The sequence below is a fragment of the Copadichromis virginalis genome, linkage group LG5 (assembly GCF_057382275.1).
Source record: "Copadichromis virginalis isolate Kocher_CV1m ecotype Utaka linkage group LG5, C_Virginalis_male_GT1.1, whole genome shotgun sequence".
NCBI lineage: Eukaryota > Metazoa > Chordata > Actinopteri > Cichliformes > Cichlidae > Copadichromis > Copadichromis virginalis.
This window is the reverse complement of record NC_140622.1, coordinates 11,135,159-11,159,914: the sequence shown is the minus strand read 5'-3', so window position 1 is coordinate 11,159,914 and position 24,756 is coordinate 11,135,159. Positions and strand designations below refer to the sequence as shown.

Below are 24,756 nucleotides of genomic sequence, written 5' to 3'. Positions count from 1 at the left end.
TGGTAATATTTATCTCTTAGATTGCTTTGCGTCTCTTGGCAAGGTAATACTGGCCTGTAATACTCTGTTAGTTTGTTCATAACAGCAACCAAGAAAAGGGCAGAGGAAAAAAAGACAGGTGGTGGTCCTGCACCCCCTCGTCAACAAGTTGGTTAAGTGAATAATACCCTCACGGGAATATCGATATCTCTCTATGAGCACACTGTCGCGCTGAGCTAAAGGATCCTGTCTATCCCGCAATATACGCTGAATTCTGAGGACTCTCCTTATCAATCTTGCACCTTCCGCAATGGGTTGGTCGCGTATACGGACAGGACATGGCTGCGACAGGCTTCCCAAATCCACCTTCGCTTTTATAGCCGTGGTCTCTCATCTTGATTACACGAAGTAATTTACAATTACTACTCTGAAATATGAATTACATCTGTAATAATCACATACATGTAATAGAATGTTAATAGTTCATTTCCCTTTTTTAGGAAATGACCTGTATGTATCTGTGTGACATCAATAAAAGGATCAAGTGCTGCATTATCTTTAGTTACATTGATAATATTTATTTATGGTGAAACAGTGGCAAAATATCGCTGTTGCTTTCGTATAAATGAAGCGGACATGCCTGCGTGGCCGCGATCTAATCCTGTTTACATAAAGTAAACCTGCTCCCGAGCAGGTTTACGCTTACGGCTCTGTTGCTATGACAGCAAGTCCCGGATGAGCTTCGGGGAACCGACTGATCCAGGATCACGCGAAATCGTCAACAATCTAATCCGGCTAACCTACTTAGCGAGGTACGAAGAACGGGCCCCAGTTGTACCACATATTTGTATACTGCCTCCATCTGGCAACAGAGCTCTCTGCAGGCAGATGGGCAGTCCCTGAACCAGAGTAGACAACAAATGCTCCCTCTGCTAGCTTATAAATCCCACTTAGGTCTGAGGTGTAGAAGGGGTGTCTTCACACAGCTCAAGTATCAAATTAAAATTATGAAATGTAAATAGGATAATTACCCACTAAGAATATCAGGGCAAACACCTACAAATGATAAAGGTGATTTAATCAACACACATATTTAACCCTAATAAATGATGAAATGCTATGCACAACAAACAGTGCGCCCTGTTTTTGTCAAGACTGAGCAAGTGTGAGTGTGCTGACTGTTGAGATTAGGTCTGCTGTACATTCCTTGCATGCTCACAGCACAGCTCTGAGTAGGAGGGTGGATGGAAGAGGAGGGAGGAGTTAGCCTCATGTAAACGTAGGCATATGTCCGCCTGTTAGGAAACCAGCAGATTTTCCTCTAGCGGCAGGGGAAGCGAGAAGAGAGCTGAGAGCGAGCCTGCCTGCACACGTAAGTCTTCTATTCTTCTGTTCCCTGGGATTGTAATAAAAAGTAAGATTTTAAGAATGCAACCGGGTTTTTTTTTCCTAAGAAGAATTAGTCCTGCAGTTGCTAAAGAAAAACCACTGCTCAGTCTGGTTTGAATTCATATTATGGACTGAAGAGTTTGCGAAATAGTATTGTGAAATAGTGTTGTGAAACTGTGGGACATCAATGGTAATTCCTGTAACTGACGCGGATTTCAGCCATGCAAAACCAAAAAAGCATTTCACAAATTCCCTTTTTACCAGTTTTGTTGTGCCTTCTCTGTTTTTGTTCCAGTGGAGTTTGAATTCAGGTAGATAGTAGGAAAAGCATGCAACTTCATGCAGCTGTTCATCTGCACAATGATAAACATGCATGTGTGTGTTTATGCAGCCTTTCTAAAATTCCATTTTATTTTCTGCGCCTGTTCCTGTATGTTCAGAAGAAGCAAAGTAAAGTAAGTAAAGGTTAAAGTCCCAAAGCTCTGCCTTTTGTGACACAGCTCTTAACCCCCGGCCAGTTGCCATGCAACTAAAACTCCAAATCAAAAGGAATTACCTCAACAGCCAATGGTCTCCCACAGTTGTATTATTAGTGCAAGGTAGAGTTGTTTCCAGCCATGCTTTTCACTGCTTTCCCACAGAAGCAGCTTTTGTTTAGAATTCTGGCTGTGCTCCCCCTCCCCACACACACACACCCTTTTCTTACCCATTTATCTGTGCTGGAGAAATCTAAACAGACTAATTGCTCCTGAGAGGAGGAAGGTCCACACAAAGCACTGTGTGGTGTGCTTTCAACTGTTTATTGGAGTTGATATCCTTGAGAGATATCATCATATTGAGTTTCGTGTGGGTGTTCATCTTGGACATGGCAGCAGCGGTAACAGCAGCTGATAGTGAAGCAGCAACTGTACACTGCATAAATACCCATCTCATTAACCCAACACAAAGGGAAAGGTAGGGCGAGAGGAGACAGGAGAGGAGCTTTCATTTATCTCATGCAGATTTGCCGTTATTGCAAATTGGGGTTCATTTATCATTGTCCTTTTCCATAATATAGCACTATACACCATACCTGCACTGAACTGATATTTTTACAATCTGGTTGCAGCATGTGGCTGACTCTATTCTACAGCTGCACAGGTGGAGCAGCTCTTCTGTATGCTCTGTACAGATGGCTGATTCCCACTGCTGTGCAGTATCATGGAGGACTGGCGCTATTGTGGCACGACATGATTGTGGAGCGAATGCTGGACACACTGACCCAGTCCACACGTCCTCAGGTGCGCCGTCCACAAACACTCACCTCTCACAGTGTCAACCATCACATACTGTGTCGATGTGATTTAGTTTAACAGTGTATGAAGTGTATAGAAAAGGTATGGCAGAACCTAGATGGAGAGAAAAAGCAAAGCATGTGAAAAATATAGTGACCACTCGCAGATAGGCTACAACAGCAAAGGTTCACACTGGGCTCCATTCATATCAGGTAAGGACAGAAACCTGAAGCTTAGTGGATACGGGCTCACCAAAACTGGAAAGCAAACAGCTGAAGAAATGATTGTGAACAATAAACTGTAAAAATATCCGTGGCACCCACGAAGAATATAGCATACCAGATTCATGGCAATAAATCTAAGAGACAAACAGTAATGTGAGGCAATCTGCAGAGTCGTCTACCATTTGTTCCACTCAGTAAAAACTACTTTTCACTGAAATTGTCAAAACTTACTTGTCTGGTTTCTTATGTTTTTCTCATGTTTTTCTTCATTCAGCCTCCCTTTTTTTTGGGTGGGGGTGGGGGTGTCACGGCGACCATAACTATTACAGAGATGTTAATGTAAGAGTGTCATGCACCTAAAACTCTTTCACATACACAAGTTGGAAATGCAGCGATTTGCAAATATATTTATTAAAAATACTAAAGACATTCTATTAACAAAAACTATTATGAAACTAAAGTTTTTTTTATTTAAATATTTTTAAATAATTTAATTTTACAGGTTTTTTGAGTGTGAAGTCAGTAACACACTGCAAAAAGTAGAAAAGGGTAAAAGCAAAAAAAGGACTGGAAAAAGAAAAAGAGTTGAAATGCTTAAAACATAAAATGAGTAGAAAATGGAAAGAAAAGTTAAACTTGTAGTTGAGCTTGTGCATCCAGAAAGTATTCACATCACTTCATTTGTTCCACATTTTGTCATTTTAGAGCGTTATTCCAAAATGGATTTAAATTCACGTCACAATTCCCCATAATGTCAAAGAACAAAAAGATGTGCTTATGTGTTGTCATGAAATCAGGGGCATTTTCACACCCGTAGTTTGTTTATGCTGGTCCATATCAGTTGATGAATTTGAGTTTTTTTTTTTTACTATGGTTTGGTTTGTTTTCACACAGAAAAAAATGTAAGTGAACTACAAGTGAACCTAAATGTTTCACTACAAACAACATGAGAGTGTTCAGTTTACTTATTGGCCAGATGTGTCCTTGGGGGGACTATTGGAGAACTATTAAAAATTGGAGAACACAGAGAATTTACATTTATTTCACGGCTAGTTACTAGTCTGTACAGACCTTTGCACATCTATAATACCTTGCCACATCCCAGAATACAAAGTATACATGGCTACAGTAAATTTTTTAGCTCAAACTTGCAGTGTAAAGTGGGTGGTTTGTTTTGGATCTAGGCTTGGATCACATTCACACCCTAAATGAACAACACAAGTACATTTGCACATGAGACCACCTACACATGTGTCTCGGTGTGGTTGTTTTGGTCTAAACCCGAGTGTGATATTCTGTACAGTACTGTATACTATACATCCACACAAACCGGAAAAGGGGGATAACGAAACGATTCGATTTAAATGGTCTAAACACCACAGGTGTGAAAACACACTAATTAATAATTTAATGAAAACCAAATGACCCTAAAGACACTATTACTTTTAATATCATTTTTTAGTTGCGTATGGGGCTTAGGGTATGAAATACACTCACAGGACACTTTATTAAGTACACCTTGATAGTACTAAATTGGATGCCTTTTCCCCTTGAGAACACCATTAATGCTCTGTGACACAGATTCAAGAAAGTGCTGGAAAAAGTCCTGTTGATGACAGATGGGGTAGTCTTGAGTATTTCAGAAACTGTAGATTTGCTGGGATTTTCCACACATGAGCATATTCAAGGTTTATAAAGAATAGTTAGAAAGTAGTAGGTCAGATGGCCAGACTGCGTTGAGCCAATAGGAAGACAACAGTGTGTCAACATGCAGAGACTCATTCCCACAAGGTATCCATAAGAGCATTGGTGATAGGATCACATGATAGGATTATACAGTTGCTGCAGATTTGTTGGCCGCACATCCATGATGCAATCTCCTGTTCAACTAAGGAGCTTGGAAATAAATCCCACTATCACCCTATTGGAACGGGTGATAGTGGGGGCCGTTTGAGTATAGAAAATCCATTGTCAAGTTTAATAAACCAGTTTGAAAGGATTGGAGCACTGCAGCCTCCCTGAGAATATTCCTGTAGACTGTGGGGTTTAAAAGATTCTTATTCAGTACGAAAGGGCAAAAGTGTGCCAAGAAAATATTGCCCACACGATTACACCACCACCACCAGCTGCCTAAACCCTTGATATAAGAAAGGATGGACTTACACTTCTGTATTATTTACAACAAATTCTGGCCCCACTATCTGAATGTCACAGCAAAAATTGAGACTCACTAGATCAGTCACCGTTTTTAGAATCTTCTATTGTCCAGTTATGGTGAACCTGTGTGAACTGTAGCCTCAGTTTCCCAAAAGGAGTGGTGCCTGGTGTGGTCTTCTGTTATTGTAGCCAATCTGCTTCAGGTTTTGATATATGGGTTCAGAAGTGCTCTCATGCATACCATGTGGGAATGAATCTCTGCAAGTTGACACACTGTTGTCTTCCTATTGCCTCAAAGCAGTCTGGCCATCTGACCTACTACTGGTACATTTTCTCTCACAAAACTGCCACTCAATGAATATTTTCTCTTTTTCTGACCATTCTTTATAAACTTTATATAAGCTTGTGTGTGGAAAATCCCAGCAGATCTACAGTTTCTGAAATACTCAGACTAGCCCATCTGTCACCAACAATTATGCCACAGTAAAGTCACTTAAATCACCCTTCTTCCCCGGTCAGTTTGAACTAAATGCCTAAATGTATTGAATTGCTGCTATGGAATTTGCTGGTTAGATATTTGCATTAAAAAGCAGTTGAACAGGTGCACCTAAAATAGTGTCCAGTGTTTTACAGAGCTTTAGAGCTGAAGCACAAAAATATGCAAGTAACGCTCCATTCTTTAGCAGACAGCTGTATTAAGGGCCCTGGCGGCCCAGTATATTGTGTGTTTGCTCCAATAAAAGTGTAAGGCGACTCAGAAAGACGCGTGGGAAGAGGGTGCAGCCTATACGGCACCGCTTAATGAGCTAATGTGAGACAGCTGTGCTGGCTGGGAGTGGCTCCTGGGAGTGATTGGTTGATGGGGATCAGGTGTGCAGCGGGAAGGAACCCTGCTGAGTTTGGACGAAAACCTAAGCTGGCTTTCTGAAGTCTGTTTTAATGTAATAACAGGAAATAACACAAGCACAACTTCCCCTTTAACAATATTTTCATAAGAGGGAAAATATCATTTGATTCTGTCTCATGTTGAAAAAACGAGTATCTAGCTCTTATTTATAGTGTGCAGACCACAATTTTCTCTTGTTGGACATCTATGAAATGTGTGAAACACTGGAACCACAATCATAACACAAGAAGTGATAAGATTAACAAAACTATATCCATATGTGTTTAAAATCCCCTTTAAAAATTCAACCATCAGATCAAAATATCTGTGCAAATCCAAGTATTGTCTGTTATAACTAATTGATGCTCGTAAACTCTTATTGAGGTTTTATTAAGTGGTGCTTTTTCTCCCCCTGCATCTAACTCCAGCGACTCCTACATGCAGTACAGAAGAACGCCACTAGAGGAGACCCTCGCAGCGTGGTGAAAGCCATCGACAACTTCTGCAGACAGAAGGAATGGGCCATGAATGTCGGGGATGAGAAAGGTACTGACTTCCTAATGATATGCTCAATGAGTAAAATCAGTTCCTTATTCGATCTAACTATATATTTTTAATATTTCTTTTTGTTTTGTCATAGGCTGCATTCTTGATTCAGTGGTGTCTGAAGTGAATCCTGTCACTGTGTTAGAGCTGGGAACCTACTGTGGCTACTCTACGGTGCGCATCGCCAGCCTTCTTCCTCCACGCGCCAAGATCATCACTCTTGAATTTAACCCAGACTACGCCAAAATTGCTCGTCAGGTTATTGCTTGGGCAGGACTAGAGGATAAGGTAACGAGGAGCTCTAAAAAGAAGCTGATTTGCATAGGGAATGCATAGGGTCAAATTGCAATATTCCTTTTTTAATTTTTATTTTCTATTTACTTATTTTTTTAATAGATCCAGGTAGTTGAAGGCCCATCTGGCGAGTGGATCCCCAAAATGAAGGAACAGTTTGGGGTGAAAACATTTGATTTGGTTTTCTTGGATCACTGGAAAGATCGCTACCTTCCTGACACAAAGCTGCTAGAGGCAAGTCTGTTTGACTCATCCTATACTCATTAAAGTCTTTGCTTTTTCTGCCATGACTCCAGTTTTGCCTTTCTTCTTTTTTGAATCAGGACTGTGGCCTCCTAAGGAAAGGCACTATCTTGCTGGCAGACAACGTCATCTGCCCTGGAACCCCTGATTACCTTGAGTATGTTCGAAACAGCCCGAGATACAAAAGCCAGTACTTCAAATCTCATCTGGAGTACACCAAAGTGGAGGATGGCTTGGAGAAATCTGTCTTCTTAGGGTAGTTTTAAAGGGGGAAAATAACCCCTATTTACACAGGTACTAGTAGACCTCAGACCTTCAGAGTCTTGGGTTTGCAGACTCTGCAAGTGAGGAGGAGAATCTGTTTTGCCTTTTTTAAATGTCATAAAAACTGAAATTAAAAGTGACGTGTAAAAGAAAAGCTGTGTTGTGAGCTTTAATTTCCACTGTATGAAGACTTGATGCATTCTTTGAGATGTCCATACTGATAGATTAGATGGTAGTAATGATACATTCAGTCTTCTAATTTACTGGTGAGTTGCAAACTGATCTGGCAGCTGCATTTTTTTTCCCAGAGCATCAACTCAAATCAATAATAAATCTAATCCAGCTGCATTCTGTGGTGCAGAAACCTATTTTGCGCTCTCATATTCTCCACCATTGTGCCAGTGTTGACAGGTGTGTGAATGGAAGTGCATGTGTGTGCGTGCATGTGTGTGCGCTCACGTATAGGGAGAGTACGAATCAAATCGCTGCTCATCTAATCTCTCAAAGTGACGGAGGTCCATCATCCTGGTGTGTGTGTTGCAGGGGGGAGGGTTCTGCATTTGGTTCAGCTGTATGAAAAAAAGGGCTAGTCCACCTAGTGCTTTCTTCACAGACGCCTGCATGATAATCCCAATCTGTGGCCATTAGAGTGCAGAGAGAACGAGCAAGGAGAGGGTTCATGAGAGAGAGAGAGAGGGAGGGGGTGCCCAGACAGAGGCGCGCTCAAAGGGAAAAAGAACGAGAGAGAGGGAGTGTATGTGAGAGGGCTTTTAAGGGATTTGGCGGTGATTTGTAGAATCTCACTGCTGTAATGTTGCACTTTTCTCTGATTCTCACATGATATTATACCCCCCCCCCCCCCCTCCAAAAAAGCTGCAGAACTCTGTTTTTTCATTTTGTTTTACTAAACCACAACAATTTTTTTTTTTTTTGTTGGACCATTGTTTTTAGAGAGTCTTTGGTTATTTTTGAGAGCGCACACAGGCTGACTGAGATGACAGAGGATTTACGATCAGTCAGGAGAGGAGAGCCTTGCTTCCAGATATAATAATCACATTTTGGACCCTGGATGGAGGCCTGCGTGGAAGAGTTTGTGTGATGGACAAAATCAAGGCTGGTCCATGAAGAATGGGCAGGTAAGACTTATCTTCTTCCTTCTTCACTATGAAGAAGTTTAAAAAAATGTGATTAATGCAGCTTGTGGAAATTCAAATCATTCTTGCATTGATTGCATGTATTTTTTTTTTAACTTTATAATCACGGTATAGCAGAGGTATTTTAAATATGAGTTTTTATCATTCTAAGAAAATGACGTTATCCTGTAATTATTATTTAGAGCCTTGTGAAATTATAATTGTGATTTTTTTTTTAAATGGAACGGGCTCAACTGATCATTGTGGATTTTGGCAGTGATCCTCGTGCAGATATAATTAACCTGCTCCGGCTTTTGAAGCATGAAATGCGGTCAGGATTTAGTCAATGTTTTGTTCTGCAAAATTTATAGTGTTTTCCATCATCGCCTCTTTGCTCTTCATGATAAAAGCTTCCACTCTGTGTCATCCTGCATCTTGGCTAAAATCCACTCTTCAGCCACAGGTTTTTTTTTAAGTGCACCTCCATCTATCGCTTATATTTTGTTCTTTCTCCTACGTTTTCCCAGCTCTCATTCAAAGCACAGGAAACGATGTTAGACTGTAGGTGCTTTTTCTGCATCATTACCTAATAAGGGAATCACTGTTAGCATTGACTCTGCAGCTCTGCAGTTATCGTCCTTAAACATATCATAATTGCCATAAGGAATTAAAGATAAATATTTATAAAATGATGCACGGGACACACAGAATTTTACATTTTTATGCATTTCAAGTTGGATGCTGTATTTAAAAATTCAACCCAGACTGCTTCATGGATGTGGTGGATCCATAAAAAGAATAGTTAATAAGGTAAACCGGAGAGAATAAAGTGTATGAAGCTTCTACATGCTCTAACTTCAATAATAACCAGATGTTAACACCCCTTTTCTTAACTCCCTCAGGTGTCAAAGGTAGAGGGAGTGGCCCAGTGCTGTCAGTACCTCTGCTGGTCATCATGATATCAGAGGTCCTCTCATCCCATCAGTGCTCCTGGTTTGGTACGTCATATGGATACAAACCATGGCTTCGGTTGCTTTGGGTTCTGCTGGTGGGTTTCAGTCCAGCCTCACGTGCCCAGCAGGGCACCCAGCCTCAGTCCATCAAAATCGAAGGCGACATCACCCTGGGCGGCCTCTTCCCTATGCATTCTCGGGGTCCGGCTGGGATACCCTGCGGAGAGATCAAGAGAGAGAAAGGGATCCATCGACTGGAGGCCATGCTCTATGCCTTGGACCAGATCAACAGCGATCCCGAGCTGCTGCCTAACATCACACTTGGGGCTCGGATCCTCGACACCTGCTCCAGAGACACGTATGCCCTGGAACAGTCGCTCACCTTTGTCCAGGCCCTCATCCAGAAGGACAACTCGGATGTGCGCTGCTCAAACGGAGAGCCTCCGATATTCCCAAAACCGGAGAGGGTGGTTGGGGTGATTGGTGCATCTGGAAGTTCGGTGTCCATCATGGTGGCCAATGTACTCAGACTGTTTGCGGTGAGATTTCTTTAACCATCCTAGCTTTGTTAACCAGTGAAGGGGCAAAATATTTGGGACAGGGAGTGTTTTGAGAATGTAAGCTGATAAAATGATCCCCTCACAACCTCTCCTGAATCTGTTCACAAAGAAAGAGCACAGTAGTTCCCATTCACTGGGTTTGGACTCTCCAGTCAGGAGAGACAATGACAATTATCCTTAAGAAAACAAGTTTAACCAAACTGTGATCAGCTAACATTTCTTTCATTCTTGCTTAATATTTTACAACTACTGGAATCTTAAGGCATTTTTTTTTAAATTTACCGTTTTAGTGTTTCTCCTTTTGTCATGCTTGCAAAATAAAGGTAAAAGTTTAACACTTTGAAAGAATTAAGTATTACTAAAGTATTAAAGCATCTAAAATCTTCACTCAGAAAGTGAGTGAGGATCACAAACAGCACCGCCACATTTTAACCAGTCAGAAGCAACAAAAGGACCAGAAGCACTATGTTAAAAAAAATGATTTACACACATCAAGTCCGAGGACACTGTGCCAGAAAATGAGCAACTATATGGAATACATTCCTAATTTTAGATTTGAGCAGCTTGCAGTGATATCAGTGACCAGCTGTGGCCAATAAACAGATGTCCTATGAGCGAGAGCTCGCACTTATGAAGTTAATTTATATAGCTGCACCTTCATTTCCTGCCTCAGTAGAGTTACAGTATTTGTGATTAGGTCGCTGCAGATTTAGGTCTTCTTTATTAAAATTTGAGATTGATTAAATCCCTCCTTAGAAGATAATGTGGACCTTGGTCATGATTACATTCTGATGGAATTCATCCTCTGGGTAGTCTGAGCTCCAGGTATTCAAAGAGAAATTAGATTGGATGTAAGGTTGATTGGCCGTAGGTGTTAATGTGAGTGTGGATGTTTGTCTGTTTTTCTGTGTTAGTTCTGCGATACGTGTGCGCGTCTGCCCAGGGTGCACCTTGCCTTTGGTATAGCCACCCCAGTACTTCTGGAACCCCTGAATTGGATAAGCAGTTAAGGAAAGGGTTGGACAAATGATAGATGAAGACATCTGATACCAAAATAGTATTGAGACACTTTATGTTTTTACCTAAAGAACTTACTGCTGCTCTACAGAGATAAACATCCCACCTCTTGATGATATTATAAAGCAGTGTAACTGAAACAGCTATGCGACCTGAATGAACCTGTGTATTGCTGCCTGTCAGAGTGACACTTACAGGGCCGTGAATCCATTGTAATTGTTGGAATCTGCAGGTTAATCCAGGTATTTCTTTTTCTTTGACAGGTGATTGACCTTTAAACACTGATTACACATTGTTTATAGCAATGATGGAACACTGAGTCTGTGCAAATCTAACATTTGGGGCAAGCAAGTAATACAGAAAAATTGTAACAACCAGGCTGATGTGTTTGGATGTTTCTGTTTTGGTGAATTCTGCAGTTAATATCTGCCCTCCATCCAAGTTGCTCCACCTTCAGCTTAGAATCCACAACTTGGGTAGAGGGCAGGTATTAACTACAGAATTCACCAACTCCACTAAGCCCCTCTCAACAGCTCAGGACCCTGGGCTCAAAATAGTGTCAGGGTAACAGGATGACATTGGTTCTAGGATAGCAGCAATTTGTGACCAGTGTGAAGTAGATTTAGCTAAATAGTGCGTTTCCTCCTACCGTCCATATGTGCTGCTTTCCAGACCGCAAATGCTTCTAGTCTGAAGTTCTTTACATATTCAGCATCTGCTCATAACCAATACACTTTTTGTTGTAACCTGCTCCAAATGCATCTTTATTTTATTTTTTTCCTTTTTCAATAGGTGAGCATAAACTATAAATAATGTAAGGTATCTTATATGAGACTATTTTTAAATGAGTTATAGAGCATGCATTCATCGAGTTTTCTTTAATGAAGTTTTTATAAATTTTGCAAATACCTCTGAAGCAATTAACTCTTTAACATGTTCATTGACAGTTAATATTTTAGGGTCTAAACCCTTAATAATTCAAGGTTGTGTAAAATAACTAACCCATTAATATAGCTTTCACAAACCCCTGTAAGATGCACCTGTAGGCGAATGTTCTATACTGACTCATTCCAGAGGGTCATAATTATATCCATGTTTGTCAGCCTCTTTATTCTATACCCGGGCTCAGTGTCTTGATGAGTCAGTCTAGTTTGTTCAAATTACAATGTTTCTTTCTCAGCTTCACTTGTTTTATGACTGTAAGCAGATTTCAGCAAGACTGGACTAAAAGAGGATGCTTATGTTAGTGATAAGGCTTATTGATTTTAACAAGTGAATTGGTGCAGATGCTTCTGTGGGATTAATTTGGGAGAGGATTATGTGTTTGTCTTGTGCATTATAATTTTGCATGCAAACATCTGAGTGACTTTTCAGACAATGATACAGACTTCTCTGGACACTGATGATGTCACATGCCAGTCACTCTTACAAGGGGGAAGGAGAGGGCAGGAAAGTTCACCAACCTGATTTCAGGATGTGGTCTGGACCACAGAGGCTTACCAGTACATCTGAGACTGACGGGGTTAACGCGGACCAGCAAATGCAAGCTGCATGTGGCCACTAGAATTAAATGTATTGTATGGCTTACAGCTGAGAAATGCTAACCTTTCTCTAGGCTCCTGATCTCTGTCTCTCCCTCTGTGCTTAACGTAATTTGACTAAAACCACACTAATCCTTGCAGATAATCTGTGAAATGGTTCTCTCGGTCCTCTCTCCTTCTCCCCGTCACTGCCCCTTGTGAATACCTTTATCTCTCGGTGCTCTCCAGAGAGGGCTGGATGTTAGCCAGGTTTGGGGGGACTGGCATTAGCAGGTTCAGGGTTGAGACTGTCGACATAAACTGTGTCATTAAAGATGTAGCACACCAACAAATTAAGCTTCCCATCCTTATTTTCCCCCTTTACTGCTCTGGTTCCCACCATCTGTACTCTACTGTGACATTGGCTGTATCGTTAGTGCAAACCAGCTCTGGGATTTTCAAGAGATGAACGCTCTATGATAGTCCAATTTTGGGATTTTAATGCACTGTGACTTGCCAGTATTACTGTGGGAGGCATCCATTTAAGGGCTTGCCTGTGAGTAAGTGGTGCATCATGCTCCTGACATGGTTCACTGCCTCTTGTCATCCCTTTTACCTTTGGATTCACATATTGGCCTAATAATCAGCACTGCTCATGTTTTCCATTTGACCCGACTCTTTCATCACAAATGACCCATCCCTGTGTCTCAGATCCCCCAGATCAGCTATGCATCGACTGCCCCGGAGCTGAGCGACAAAAGCCGCTATGAGTTCTTCTCCCGTGTGGTGCCTCCTGACTCCTACCAGGCTCAGGCCATGGTGGACATCGTCAAGAACATGGGCTGGAACTACGTGTCCACGCTGGCATCTGAGGGCAACTACGGAGAGAGCGGAGTGGATGCCTTCCTCCAGATCTCCAGAGAAGCAGGTTGTGTGTCTGACTGCACTGACGTGTCACGACAACAAGGGATTAGTCATTTGTGTTTTTCCCACTCATTAAAAGACAGGAAGGAGCAATGCTTTAATAAAATCATTTGTGCTTTTAAATCTATACGATGGGATGACATGTTAGTCCTAATGTATTAGTGATCACATTTAATATGATCAAATCCACATACATCAGTGATTGACAGTATGGGACAGACTCTAACAGCTTTGTCTGCTGTCCATTACTTTATCCAGATGGAAATATCTCTATCTTGACTTCTGGATGGTTTGCCATAATATTTTATACATTGTATCTGATTGGTGAATCTAGATCAAATTCAGTCATTTATAATAATTTTAATTGGAGACAGATCATCTCGTGCATTTAGAGATATGACTGCCCTGAAGAACAAGATTAAAGGTAAGAGAGCTGCCAGAGTGCAAGCTGGTTACAACCATTTCTTTCTATTGGGCGGTGAAATAATAATCAATAATTAATAGAATGTCTTACGCACCCTTTGTTTGAAATTCACCTTTGGAATGTAAAAGAGTTAGGAAATGACATGCAATGATAGGTAATCCATCTTTCAATACTCAAATAAATCATTTTGCATCTCAGCAACATGCAGTTATGTTTACAATGATGAAGGCAACACTGGAGGTGAGGACCTCTGTCTCCCTCTACACATCATTTCTGCCCATGGCTGCAGTGATATAACAGAATTTAACCAGGATGGGACAATAAGTTCTAAAGTGTGTGTGAAACAGAGGTGCAGGTATAAAAAAATCGGATTATCGACCGAAGGGAGCTCAGAGTGAGAGCAGTGCATTATTATTTCAGAGATTAATCGTAATTTATATGCAAATTCAGAACACATGTTAATGACCATTGCTTTTTGAAAGAATTAGTGAATACAACAAAACACACCTTTCAGGTTTCATGTATTTTGAAACTGGGTTTTTCGGAGACTTTTTTTTTTAGTATTTAACACAATTCGGTGAGATGCATACTGAACTTGGAGAACAAAGACAAACTGTCGATCTACTGGTGCTGGTATTGATCTGATACCAATAATAGCATTAATATTGATATTTGGATTGGTCCACCCGACTCTAACCCAAAACAAAGATCTGATACTGTGTGGTGGGTGTTGGGCTCAGTCTCAGTACAGCAGAAAGGTTTGAGTGTGTTCTTCCCATTCTGGAATTTACTAGGATTTGGTCATATAATATTGTGTGTACAGCAAGGATTTTCATGTTATGATATTATTGCTATTTTGACACATAGGTCTAAGCTCATTAATCTAAATAATTAGCAGACAAAAAAACCCCAACACCTTAGCTGGGTGTTGTTTTTGCAGAGTCGTGGGAAAACCTAGCTACCTTTACAACTGACCTAATGTTGGCATGCTAACACTGCAAACAATAAAAGATGATTTTTTTGGTCTGTGACACAGGAGGGCTGTGTATTGCACAGTCCATAAGGATTCCACGAGAGCCCAGACCAGGGGAGTTTGATAAAATCATCAAGAGACTGATGGAGACCTCCAACGCTCGCGGGGTTATCATCTTTGCCAATGAGGATGACATCAAGTGAGTCATGCTCTGCTGCATGGTGTATTAGATACATGAAGTCTGCAAGATATTCACAAGGATGCTGTTTTTTTTGGGGGTTTTTTGTGTCCCGTTTGGATCTTTAGCCATCAGAATTGTTGTCTTAAGGCCAAGAAAGATGCCAAGCGGATTTATTTTACCAAGTGGATCATCATGGCCTTGCCATATTGGTCCATTTGATTGACCTTTATTATAATTATGAATTTATTTTATTTTCAGTTGCTACAAACAGGACAGACATGACTGGGGGATAGGACAGGGAGAAAGAATGAAAGAAAGAGAGGCAGAGAAAGAAAACCAAAGGGGAGAAGAGACGGTGAGAAGGGGGGAAGGAAAAAAAACAAATAAACAAAAAAAAAACAAACACCTGGGTCACCTGTATGGAGAAAAAAAACAGAGGAGAAAGCAAACAACAAAGAGCAACATAATAAAAAAAACCGGCACCATCACAAACTAGCTAGCAGTAGATATCAGTAGATACTAAATAATAAACGATATTGTGCAGCACGCAAGATAGACAGCGCACAATGTGCTTTGAGGCAGCAGCCAAGAAAGCTGTAGTCCGCATCTGTGAATACCCGTGTGTACACCTGTGTGCATACCTGTGTGGATCAGCATGCTTGCATTCCAAAGGTTTCTCCATGTAACGATCTGCTAGGGAGTGTGGGGAGCCACAGCCCCGTCCCCCAGGGTATGAAGCAGGTATGGAGGAGATCAAAACTCCAGACATCCAGAGGCCCCCACAAGGATGCTGTTTTACATTTAACTATGTAGTCTCCTGTTCTAACCACTCTGAGCAAAGAATGACAGAAGAAGAAGAAATTTCATCATGATATATAACTGTATCTTTTAGACGGGTGTTGCAGGCTGCCAAAAAGGCCAACCTGACAGGCCACTTCCTATTTGTTGGATCGGATAGTTGGGGATCCAAAAACTCTGCGATTGAAGACCAGGAGGAGGTGGCTGAGGGTGCTGTCACCATCCTGCCTAAAAGAGCCTCCATTGACGGTAGGAAAATGTATTAAATGAGCCTTAAATCTAACTCTGAACAGCTGGATCCAATAAGCATACCCACAGAAGCCTGTGACATTGACAGATGAGTCTAATATCAATGCACCAAATAAAGGAAATTAACGATTGATAAGTCTGATATATCCCGATCTGATATTTCCAGCCTGTATAAATTCTGAAAAGTGACTTAGAGCCATATTTCAAAGGATTTTTTTTTTACCATTATCTCTGCTCCAACATGTGAAGTCCTGTTATTTTAACTGTTTTTAAATTAAATGCGTAAACGATTCAGGGTTCGACCAGTACTTCACTTCGAGGTCGCTGGAGAACAACAGGAGAAACATCTGGTTTGCAGAATTCTGGGAGGATGACTTCAAGTGTAAACTAACTCGTCTTGGGATAAAATACGATCCTGGTAGAAGAAAATGTACAGGTAAGCAGGGAGCAGCACCGAAATTAAAAAGTGTCACCTTATCTGACTTATGTATTGGTCATTTTTGTTGTCCGGCAGGTGACGAAAGAATCAGCCGAGACTCTCAGTACGAACAGGAGGGCAAGGTGCAGTTTGTGATTGATGCTGTGTACGCCATGGCCCACGCCTTGCACAGCATGCACCTGGACCTCTGTGCTGGCTCCATGGGCGTGTGCGAAAAGATGGACCCCGTAGATGGACGCATGCTCCTCCAGTACATTCGCTCTGTGAACTTCAATGGTGAGCTTCCAACTTTCAGTCAGTTTTTCCGCACCTACCTCCTGATATGTCTAGCTATTTAGATAAAAGGAGAGTTTCATTTCGTTGCTGCTGGGGAGAGAAATGCTGCAAGGAGATCTTTTTGTTAGCAAAAGCCATGCTTTTCTAACTACCGCTCTCTGCCACTGGAGAGGTTTTTAAAAAGAAGCAAATTTAAAAGGGAACGCAGCGGAAGGGAGGTCGTGTTGAAAACGGAAGCTTTGAGATGTTTCTGCTAATGTGCTTAGCTGCAGAACACGGCGCATTTCTTCAAAGCACGTCCCCTCCCTTGGGCTGCGTCCTCGCTCTTCTCTATACACAACGGACCCGCTTTTCATCCTCATCTTTCATACAAAAATATTGCAGTTTGGAAAAAAGAAAAAAAAAAAAGTGTCCTGTGAAAGCATCCTATTTATTGCGCTCCTCTTGCTGCATGACCTTGGCTTGTATGGAAGATTTTCTGATTTAGCGCCTGCAGGGACCCGAGAGGAACATTCAATCACGTTAGGGCAACAGAGGAGAGTGCACTGAAAGACTGTACTCGTGGAGGAGAGCCTTCACTAAAGAGCATCCTGCACTCAGCTTTCACATGATTGCACAAGAGTGAAGTAAGCAATAAGCTGCATTCAACAGTGTGTGGGTGTTCTCTCTGCCGCTAAAGATGGGGGTGTTTTTCTCTGGTTAAGGCAGTTTGAATGCCTTCTGACTTTTGGCTTTCTTTTGATAGTGCATAGGTCATTTAGACTGTCTCCATCTAACAGGTAGCGCAGGAACTGGAGTGATGTTCAATGAAAATGGAGATGCTCCGGGTCGATATGACATCTTCCAGTACCAGATGTCCAATGTCAGCAATCCTGGCTACAAGAATATCGGCCAGTGGACAAACCATCTTCGCCTCAATGTAAATGTCTATTTTTACTACAGTTGTGGTACAGAGTGATATTCAGAAATTCATTTCTGCTGCATGAGAAGATGAGATATTAACTTAGTTTTGCATAAAAACTGGAAACAAAGCTCTAGTTTAACATTATGTCTCGTTGTCCTGTTTTCCTCCCCTCACCCCCTGGTTGTGGCAGATGGCTGCCCCTCTGCGAGTCTGGTTCTTCGTGCTGAAAGGAAGTTTTTCCTTCGCACTGTTGCCAAATGCTTGCTCACTGGGGGGCATCTAAATGTTAGAGTTTTTGCTCTATTATTGTGGGGTCGTCACCTTAGAAGCTGAAGGTGCCCAGCATCCAGTTCCCATGACCATGAAATTATTCGGTGCAAAAGCTGTACGTTTCTGCTACAGTACGACCCGACACTTTGTTCTTTTTAGATGATATAGATAGTTACCTTTTCCAGTTTCTATGCTAAACCTTGCATTCAGCAGATATGAAAGTGGCAAGAAAGTATAATTTTCAAAATTGCAAACTATCCTTTCATTCTAAGATTCCTTTTACTGCAAGCTAACAATTTTATTCTTTTTATGCCAGTTTACCTGGCTTTCATAGGCTTTAAGTGATTGTGGAAGAAGTATTTTTGAGGAGTTTTGTTTCACAGTTATTAGCCTTGTGTTAAGTCACAGCCAGCTGTAATATAGTAACACACTGTGTGTGTGTGCATCCATTTCAGTCAGAGGAGATGCAGTGGTCGGGCGGTGACCGTAAAATTCCAGAGTCGGTGTGCAGTTTTCCCTGCGAGTCTGGCGAGAGGAAAAAGATGGTCAAGGGTGTTCCCTGCTGCTGGCACTGCGAGCTCTGTGATGGCTACCAGTATCTGCTGGATGAATTCACCTGTGACATGTGCCCATTCGACATGAGGCCCTTGGAGAACCGCACGGGATGCCGCCCCACACCAATCATCAAGCTGGAGTGGAGCTCTCCCTGGGCCATCATCCCCGTCTTCTTGGCCATCCTGGGCATCTTAGCAACCACCGGAGCCATTGTCACCTTCATCCGCTTCAATGACACACCCATTGTCCGGGCTTCTGGGAGAGAGCTCAGCTATGTGTTGCTGACAGGAATCTTCCTCATCTACCTCATCACCTTCTTCATGATTGCAGAGCCCAGTGTGGCAATATGCGCCTTCCGCCGCCTGTTTTTGGGGCTCGGGATGTGCATCAGCTACGCCGCCATGCTGACGAAGACCAACCGGATCTACCGCATCTTTGAGCAGGGCAAGAAGTCGGTCACACCTCCTAAGTTTATCAGCCCGACCTCTCAGCTTATCATTACTTTTATACTCATCTCAGTGCAGGTAAGCTTATCAATGCTTCTCCGCCATAGATAAGTCAAAGCTCATGCAGCAGTCTAAAGCTCCTTTCCTCTACAGTTACTCGCGGTGTTCATCTGGTTTGGTGTGATCCCCCCGCACACCATCATTGACTATGAAGAGCAGAAGCCTCCAAACCCAGAGTTTGCCCGTGGAATTCTCAAGTGCGACATGTCCGACCTGTCCCTCATACTGTGTTTGAGCTACAGCATTGTACTGATGATCACCTGCACGGTGTATGCCATTAAAAGCAGAGGAGTTCCTGAGACCTTCAATGAGGCCAAACCAATTGGCTTCACCATGTACACCACCTGCATCATCTGGCTGGCCTTTGTACCCATCTTCTTTGGCACAGCGCAGTCTACAGAGAAGGTAAGAAATGTAACAAGGGCAGTGCATGGTTTCAGAAATTCTGAAAATGTTCATATAAACAGGAAGAGGCTACTGTGAATGTGGAGAGCATACACCACCAAACGTCAGAGAAAGTCTGGCAACGGAAAGCAGGCCGGCACAGAGAAAAAATAAACTTTGAGGGAGGGGCATTTTACTTCCAAATGACAATGACGTGAAAAATGCTGATAAATGGAATACAAGTGAATTATGCAGGAGGGTTAACTACAGCCTTAAAACATCCACCACTGGCCAACAAGTTTTATATCCTGAGAGTGAAGTTTTGATTACCTGAATATTCAGTTGACATCACTGGTTAATGAATTCTTACCTGCTTACTTTATGTAAAGCATGTAATGTGAAAAATTTCCTGTTTTTCCCCTTTTAGATCCTTTCAAATTTATATGGATTTTGGTCTGACAATATAAATCAATTAGGTGAGAAAATGATCTGGTGATTTATTAGAGAATAAAAAAAGAGATTAAAAACTCCACGATATTTAGATAAAATATTGTACCTATAACATCAGTGCTTTTATTTGTCTGCCTTTATTTATTTATTTTGAAATATGAAAAATAAAAACAATTAACTTGACGCAACTAAGTTTTCCTGAAATTGAGTACAACAACCTACTCGCACATAACTGCATCACAGGTAATATCATAATTTCTGGGGCCAGCGAGTATTTTTAGATGTGAAATTTTATTTGTGTTGCTGCTATCACTTTGTACATCTACTTAAAGTAAAGTTATGAATTATAATAGAGTATAACTTGTGGCAGCTGAGTGTGAAGCAGCGGGAATGAGGATCAGCACCTCCAAATCTGAGGCCACGATTCTCAGCCGGAAAAGGGTGGAGTGCCCACTCCGGGTCGGGGATGAGTTCCTGCCACAACTGGAGGAGTTCAAGTATCTCGGGGTCTTGTTCGCGAGTGATGGGAGAAGGGAGCCGGAGATCGACAGATGGATTGGGGCTGCAGCTGCAGTAATGCGGACGCTGCACCGGTCCGTCGTGGTGAAGAGGGAGCTGAGTGTAAAAGCGAAGCTCTCAATTTACCGGTCGATCTACGTCCCTACCCTCACCTATGGCCACGAGCTGTGGGTAGTGACCGAAAGAACGAGATCGCGGATACAAGCGGCAGAAATGAGCTTCCTCCGAAGGGTGGCTGGCCTCTCCCTTAGAGATAGGGTGAGAAGTTCGGCCATCCGGGAGGGGCTCAGAGTAGAGCAGCTGCTGCTCCACATCGAAAGGAGCCAGCTGAGGTGGTTCGGGCATCTGACAAGGATGCCCCCTGGGCGCCTCCTGGGTGAGGTGTTCCAGGCATGTCCCACCGGGAGGAGGCCCCGGGGCAGACCCAGGACATGCTGGAGAGATTATATCTCTCGGCTGGCCTGGGAATGCCTTGGTATTCCCCCGGATAAGCTGGAGGAGGTGGCTTGGGAGAGGGAGGTCTGGGCCTCCTTGCTTAGGCTGCTGCCCCCGCGACCCGGCCCCGGATAAAGCGGATGAAGATGGATGGATGGATATAACTTGTGGCTTTTTGATTTGATGATACAAATCCAATGTGTTCAATTGGTTGAAGATGGCAATTTCTTATGTATAATATTAATAATAATAATGAAAGGTATTTTACAGTTCTGATGATTGTGTTTTCAGGAAATTTTAACAACCTCTTTGGAGTAGGCCAACAGTTTTTGGAGGCAAGAAAAAACAAAAACAAAAACTTTTATATGAGACAAAGAATAGCAGGAAATTTTCAGATGATGACTTTCAGAGACTGATATAATAGCTTCAGCTCAAAAATAAATCTGTTTAGTAAAAATGTCACTTTTTAAAAGGACAAATGAATAGCTGAATTATTTCTGGCTGCTCTTTGTGTTGGGTTGGGACAAAAAGAAATTAAAAGAAATAATTTGACCCACTAAATGATAGGTCAATAAATTCTTCTACATAGTCAAATTTGATCTTTTTCAAGATCATAATTAAATCTCGTTACATTACATAAGCACTCCCTGAGCTCCACTTACAGTTAAAATAAACAGTATGCTGAATCGAGTTACGTAATGCACAGTAACACACGAACTGTAAGAAAGTAAATGAATCCCTCAGATGCTGAAAGTGAAATTTGAGTTTGTTGCCTGTCATATCGTATTTGCTTCCTGCTGTACTCGCAGGACATCCTGCTCCCACTGTACTGAGGGTTTCATTTAGCTTGTGGGCTATTTGCTGCCGTCACAAAGTACAAGACAGTTGGGGGGGATATTTGAAAAATAGAGACGGGCTTTGGCTAATAGAGAGCTGTATTATGAACCAGTCAGGCTGAAACAATTACTGCCTGAGGTGCTTTCAAAGTCTTTTCACCTCTTCCAAATGGAAATGAAGTGAATTAAGAAAAGGAAAGGAGGTCAGATGTGCAGAGGGACGATAAGAAGCCCTCCAAGACCAATTCAGCCATCCCATTCAATTAATCATCACTTAGAAAAAGAGCTAAATATAGACCTTAACTTTTGTCTGGCTCATGAAAGTAGCGGCTGTTATGCTCCCATCACATGTTGGAGGAGGTGATCTACCTGTGATGACTGTAATTACCTATGAAAGGACCATACAGTGATTCTCAGCTAGTCCTTCTGCTCGGGCCACATAACTACAGTCCACTTCACTTCTAAACAGTAAACAGCTCCGTTCATAAAGGGAGACGTCACTACAGGGACAAACACATGTAAAAGATGATAAAAGGAACTGTACTATATGGACATGAGCCAGGATGTGTTGCTGCTGAGGATATTATGCAACTTGCGACCTATTTATGGCACAAAACATTTCTTATTTATGATACTTGTGGTTTTATTTATTTATGACCTGTTTAGTTTTCTTGAATAATGAGGGGTTTTTTTTATAATTCATTGAAGGCAGATCTCAGAAGAAGTCGCTCACTGTGATTATTGTCGGATGCATGCAAAACAAGAAAAAAGGAAAAAAAGAGGAAGAGCAGCTAGATGTGGTCAAAGCCCATAAATAGAGGCTCTTTTCCTGACTTCATATACTAGATCATAAATCATTCATCAGGGGGAAAACACTGCCTTCCCTGCTTTGAGATGAAAATTGTAAGGACTGCATTGTGACAGCGCAGATTACATGTACCCTGCTTTCCAAACTATCCTTGCTGCTGCATCCAGTATGCATGAAATTAGGACACACCACCTCCATTGGGCATTCAACTTTGACCCCTTGCTTCCTCTTGTGGGTCAGAACACCAAAATATAATAAAATTTAATTAAATTAAAAAATGTGCTTGCTCACCTACTGGAAAATGCGAGTAGATGCAACAAGACATCTTGTTGTTTTGCGTTTATGTATAAATTATTGCGCCAAACAATATTTTTTGGGTTATTAAAATAAATTATATTGCGGTATTGGAAATATATTACCATAGACTGTATATAACAAATGGATATAGCCATGGCAAGCTCACCTATGGATTTCTGGACTCTGTGTTTTGACTACACCATGTTGGGCTTTTTGGTGCCAGAATTTGAACGTGAAGGTGAAGTAGTATCGGTTAAAGCTAGCAAGTTTGATTAGCCAGCCACTTTTTCCATAATTAATGAATCATTATGGGCACTACTTTAACTTACTGGTTGAGCAGGCGCTCTTAAGCCTTATGGCTGAAATGCCCTCTCTCCCCCTCTTTCCTGCAAACCGTCAAATAAAGGCTAAAATCACCAAAACAAAACAAACAAATCTATAATTTTCTTAGTGACACAGAAGTGTGTGTGTGGAAGGATTTTTCTGAACTCCTCCGTCTCTGTTGCAGATGTTCATCCAAACCACCACTCTGACCGTGTCCATGAGCCTGAGCGCCACCGTATCCTTGGGCATGCTCTATATCCCCAAAGTCTACGTCATCATCTTCCACCCGGAGCAGAACGTCCAAAAGAGAAAGCGCAGCTTTAAAGCCGTGGTTCAGGCGGCTACCGTGACCACGCACCTGTCCCTGAAGTCCAACGACAAACAGAACGGAGAGTCCAAGATCGAGCCTGACAGGTCACAGTGACGGGAATCAAAATGACAACTGAAGCCAACAAAGAAATGGTTTGCAAAGAGTGGGAAAAAATAGCATTTAATTAAGCTTTGTGGCTGGATTGTGTGTTTCTTCTTTGAATCCCCCCTTTTTATTTTGGATTGAAATACCAGCAAAAACATTTGTGGATGATGTTTCTTTTCACACTTATTTAGATAATCCAGAAAGTGAAAGCACAAAAGAAACCTGAAAGGCTCACTCTACATCATGGGGAAAATGTGACAGCTTAGCAGGGCTATGGAAAAGATACAGAGCCACTTTGAACGGACTTCAGAATGATCTACATATAGATGTGTTGACATGAAAATGGAAGACAATTAAAAAATGTTAAGCTTAAATGGAGACCTTTGCTTGGCAGTAAGATGTATGCTTCTGTCAAACCTCAATGAAACATCGCTGTTCACAGGCTGCATGGGTTATGTGTTTTACGTTTACACGAATGCTATTTATATGGGCTGTTGTAACCTTTTCTTCTGCTTGCACTGGAAGGATGTATCTTTTAAAATGCCCCACTATGTCCTGTCATGACGACCCCCTGGGCTAGATACAACGAACCACAAAACTATAATCACTCACAGCTAAATCAATATCCAGTCACTAAGGAAACACAGCATTTAATTAGTCTTATCACTGCAATTATTTTGGCAGAGAATGAATTACTTTTATTCTGGAAACTGAGTTCATGAGTGCACAAAGGATACAAGTGATTGTGAACAGGATGCATTATCTTGTACTTGTTACTTTTCAGTTTTCCACAGTGGAAAACAATGGTTGGCATTTTCCCCATATTGTTTGTCCAAATATCAAGCAAACTTGTATAAAGGTCAGTTTGTGAGGGCTGCATGCCAAAGCTGTAGACAGGCTACATTTATGTTAATGCACAGGAACATCACAAGCAAGCTTCACCTCTTTTGGCTGCGTTGGATGTTGTTCCATGAAAGGTCCTCCATCTTCACCAGTTCTGCAAACATTAAAATTCATTTGACATTGAAAACGGGGCAGAATGAGCAAAAAGCCCCAATTTTATGTTATTTTATTAGTTTTTGCAAGTATATTATTTGCAGCGCTGTTTTTTTTGTTACTTGACCACGATGCATAACTCAGGTTTTGACTGATGTTTTTTTGAGCCTTTTCCTGTTGTTCTGGCTTCTTCAATATAAATGGATTCAGCATTCCTCACATGCAGGCAGTATCACTCACGACGCAGGCTGGCTGCCAGGTTCATACCCTTATGTGAGAAAATCTTGTTTGTACTGCCCTCTGCAGGGAAGTCCAGGTCATTGACATGTTTGTGAATAAAAGTCTAGAAGAAAT

General features: G+C 41.7%; 2 protein-coding genes across 4 annotated transcripts; both read left to right on the top strand.

Annotated features, from left to right (window-relative positions):
* Positions 1-813: 813 nt before the first annotated feature.
* comtb (catechol-O-methyltransferase b) lies at positions 814-7,408 on the top strand. 2 transcript variants are annotated; one of them, XM_085455857.1, is made up of 6 exons: positions 814-1,351; positions 2,477-2,648; positions 6,338-6,455; positions 6,550-6,743; positions 6,852-6,983; positions 7,073-7,408. In XM_085455857.1, the coding sequence occupies exons 2-6, from the start codon at positions 2,478-2,480 to the stop codon at positions 7,250-7,252; spliced, it is 795 nt and encodes a 264-aa protein (XP_085311983.1). In that variant the 5' UTR covers positions 814-1,351; position 2,477; the 3' UTR covers positions 7,253-7,408. The 2 variants fall into 2 exon arrangements, with proteins under 2 accessions (XP_085311983.1, XP_085311984.1); XM_085455858.1 differs by lacking the exon at positions 814-1,351 and adding an exon at positions 2,160-2,322.
* A 677-nt stretch (positions 7,409-8,085) lies between these two features.
* grm6b (glutamate receptor, metabotropic 6b) lies at positions 8,086-24,717 on the top strand. 2 transcript variants are annotated; one of them, XM_085455849.1, is made up of 11 exons: positions 8,086-8,392; positions 9,292-9,881; positions 13,151-13,367; positions 14,824-14,959; positions 15,834-15,988; positions 16,284-16,424; positions 16,503-16,703; positions 17,483-17,622; positions 18,333-18,956; positions 19,032-19,343; positions 23,176-24,717. In XM_085455849.1, exons 2-11 carry the CDS (start codon positions 9,345-9,347, stop codon positions 23,413-23,415), a joined length of 2,703 nt encoding a protein of 900 aa, XP_085311975.1. In that variant the 5' UTR covers positions 8,086-8,392; positions 9,292-9,344; the 3' UTR covers positions 23,416-24,717. The 2 variants fall into 2 exon arrangements, with proteins under 2 accessions (XP_085311975.1, XP_085311974.1); XM_085455848.1 differs by having other exon boundaries at positions 16,284-16,703.
* Positions 24,718-24,756: the final 39 nt, after the last annotated feature.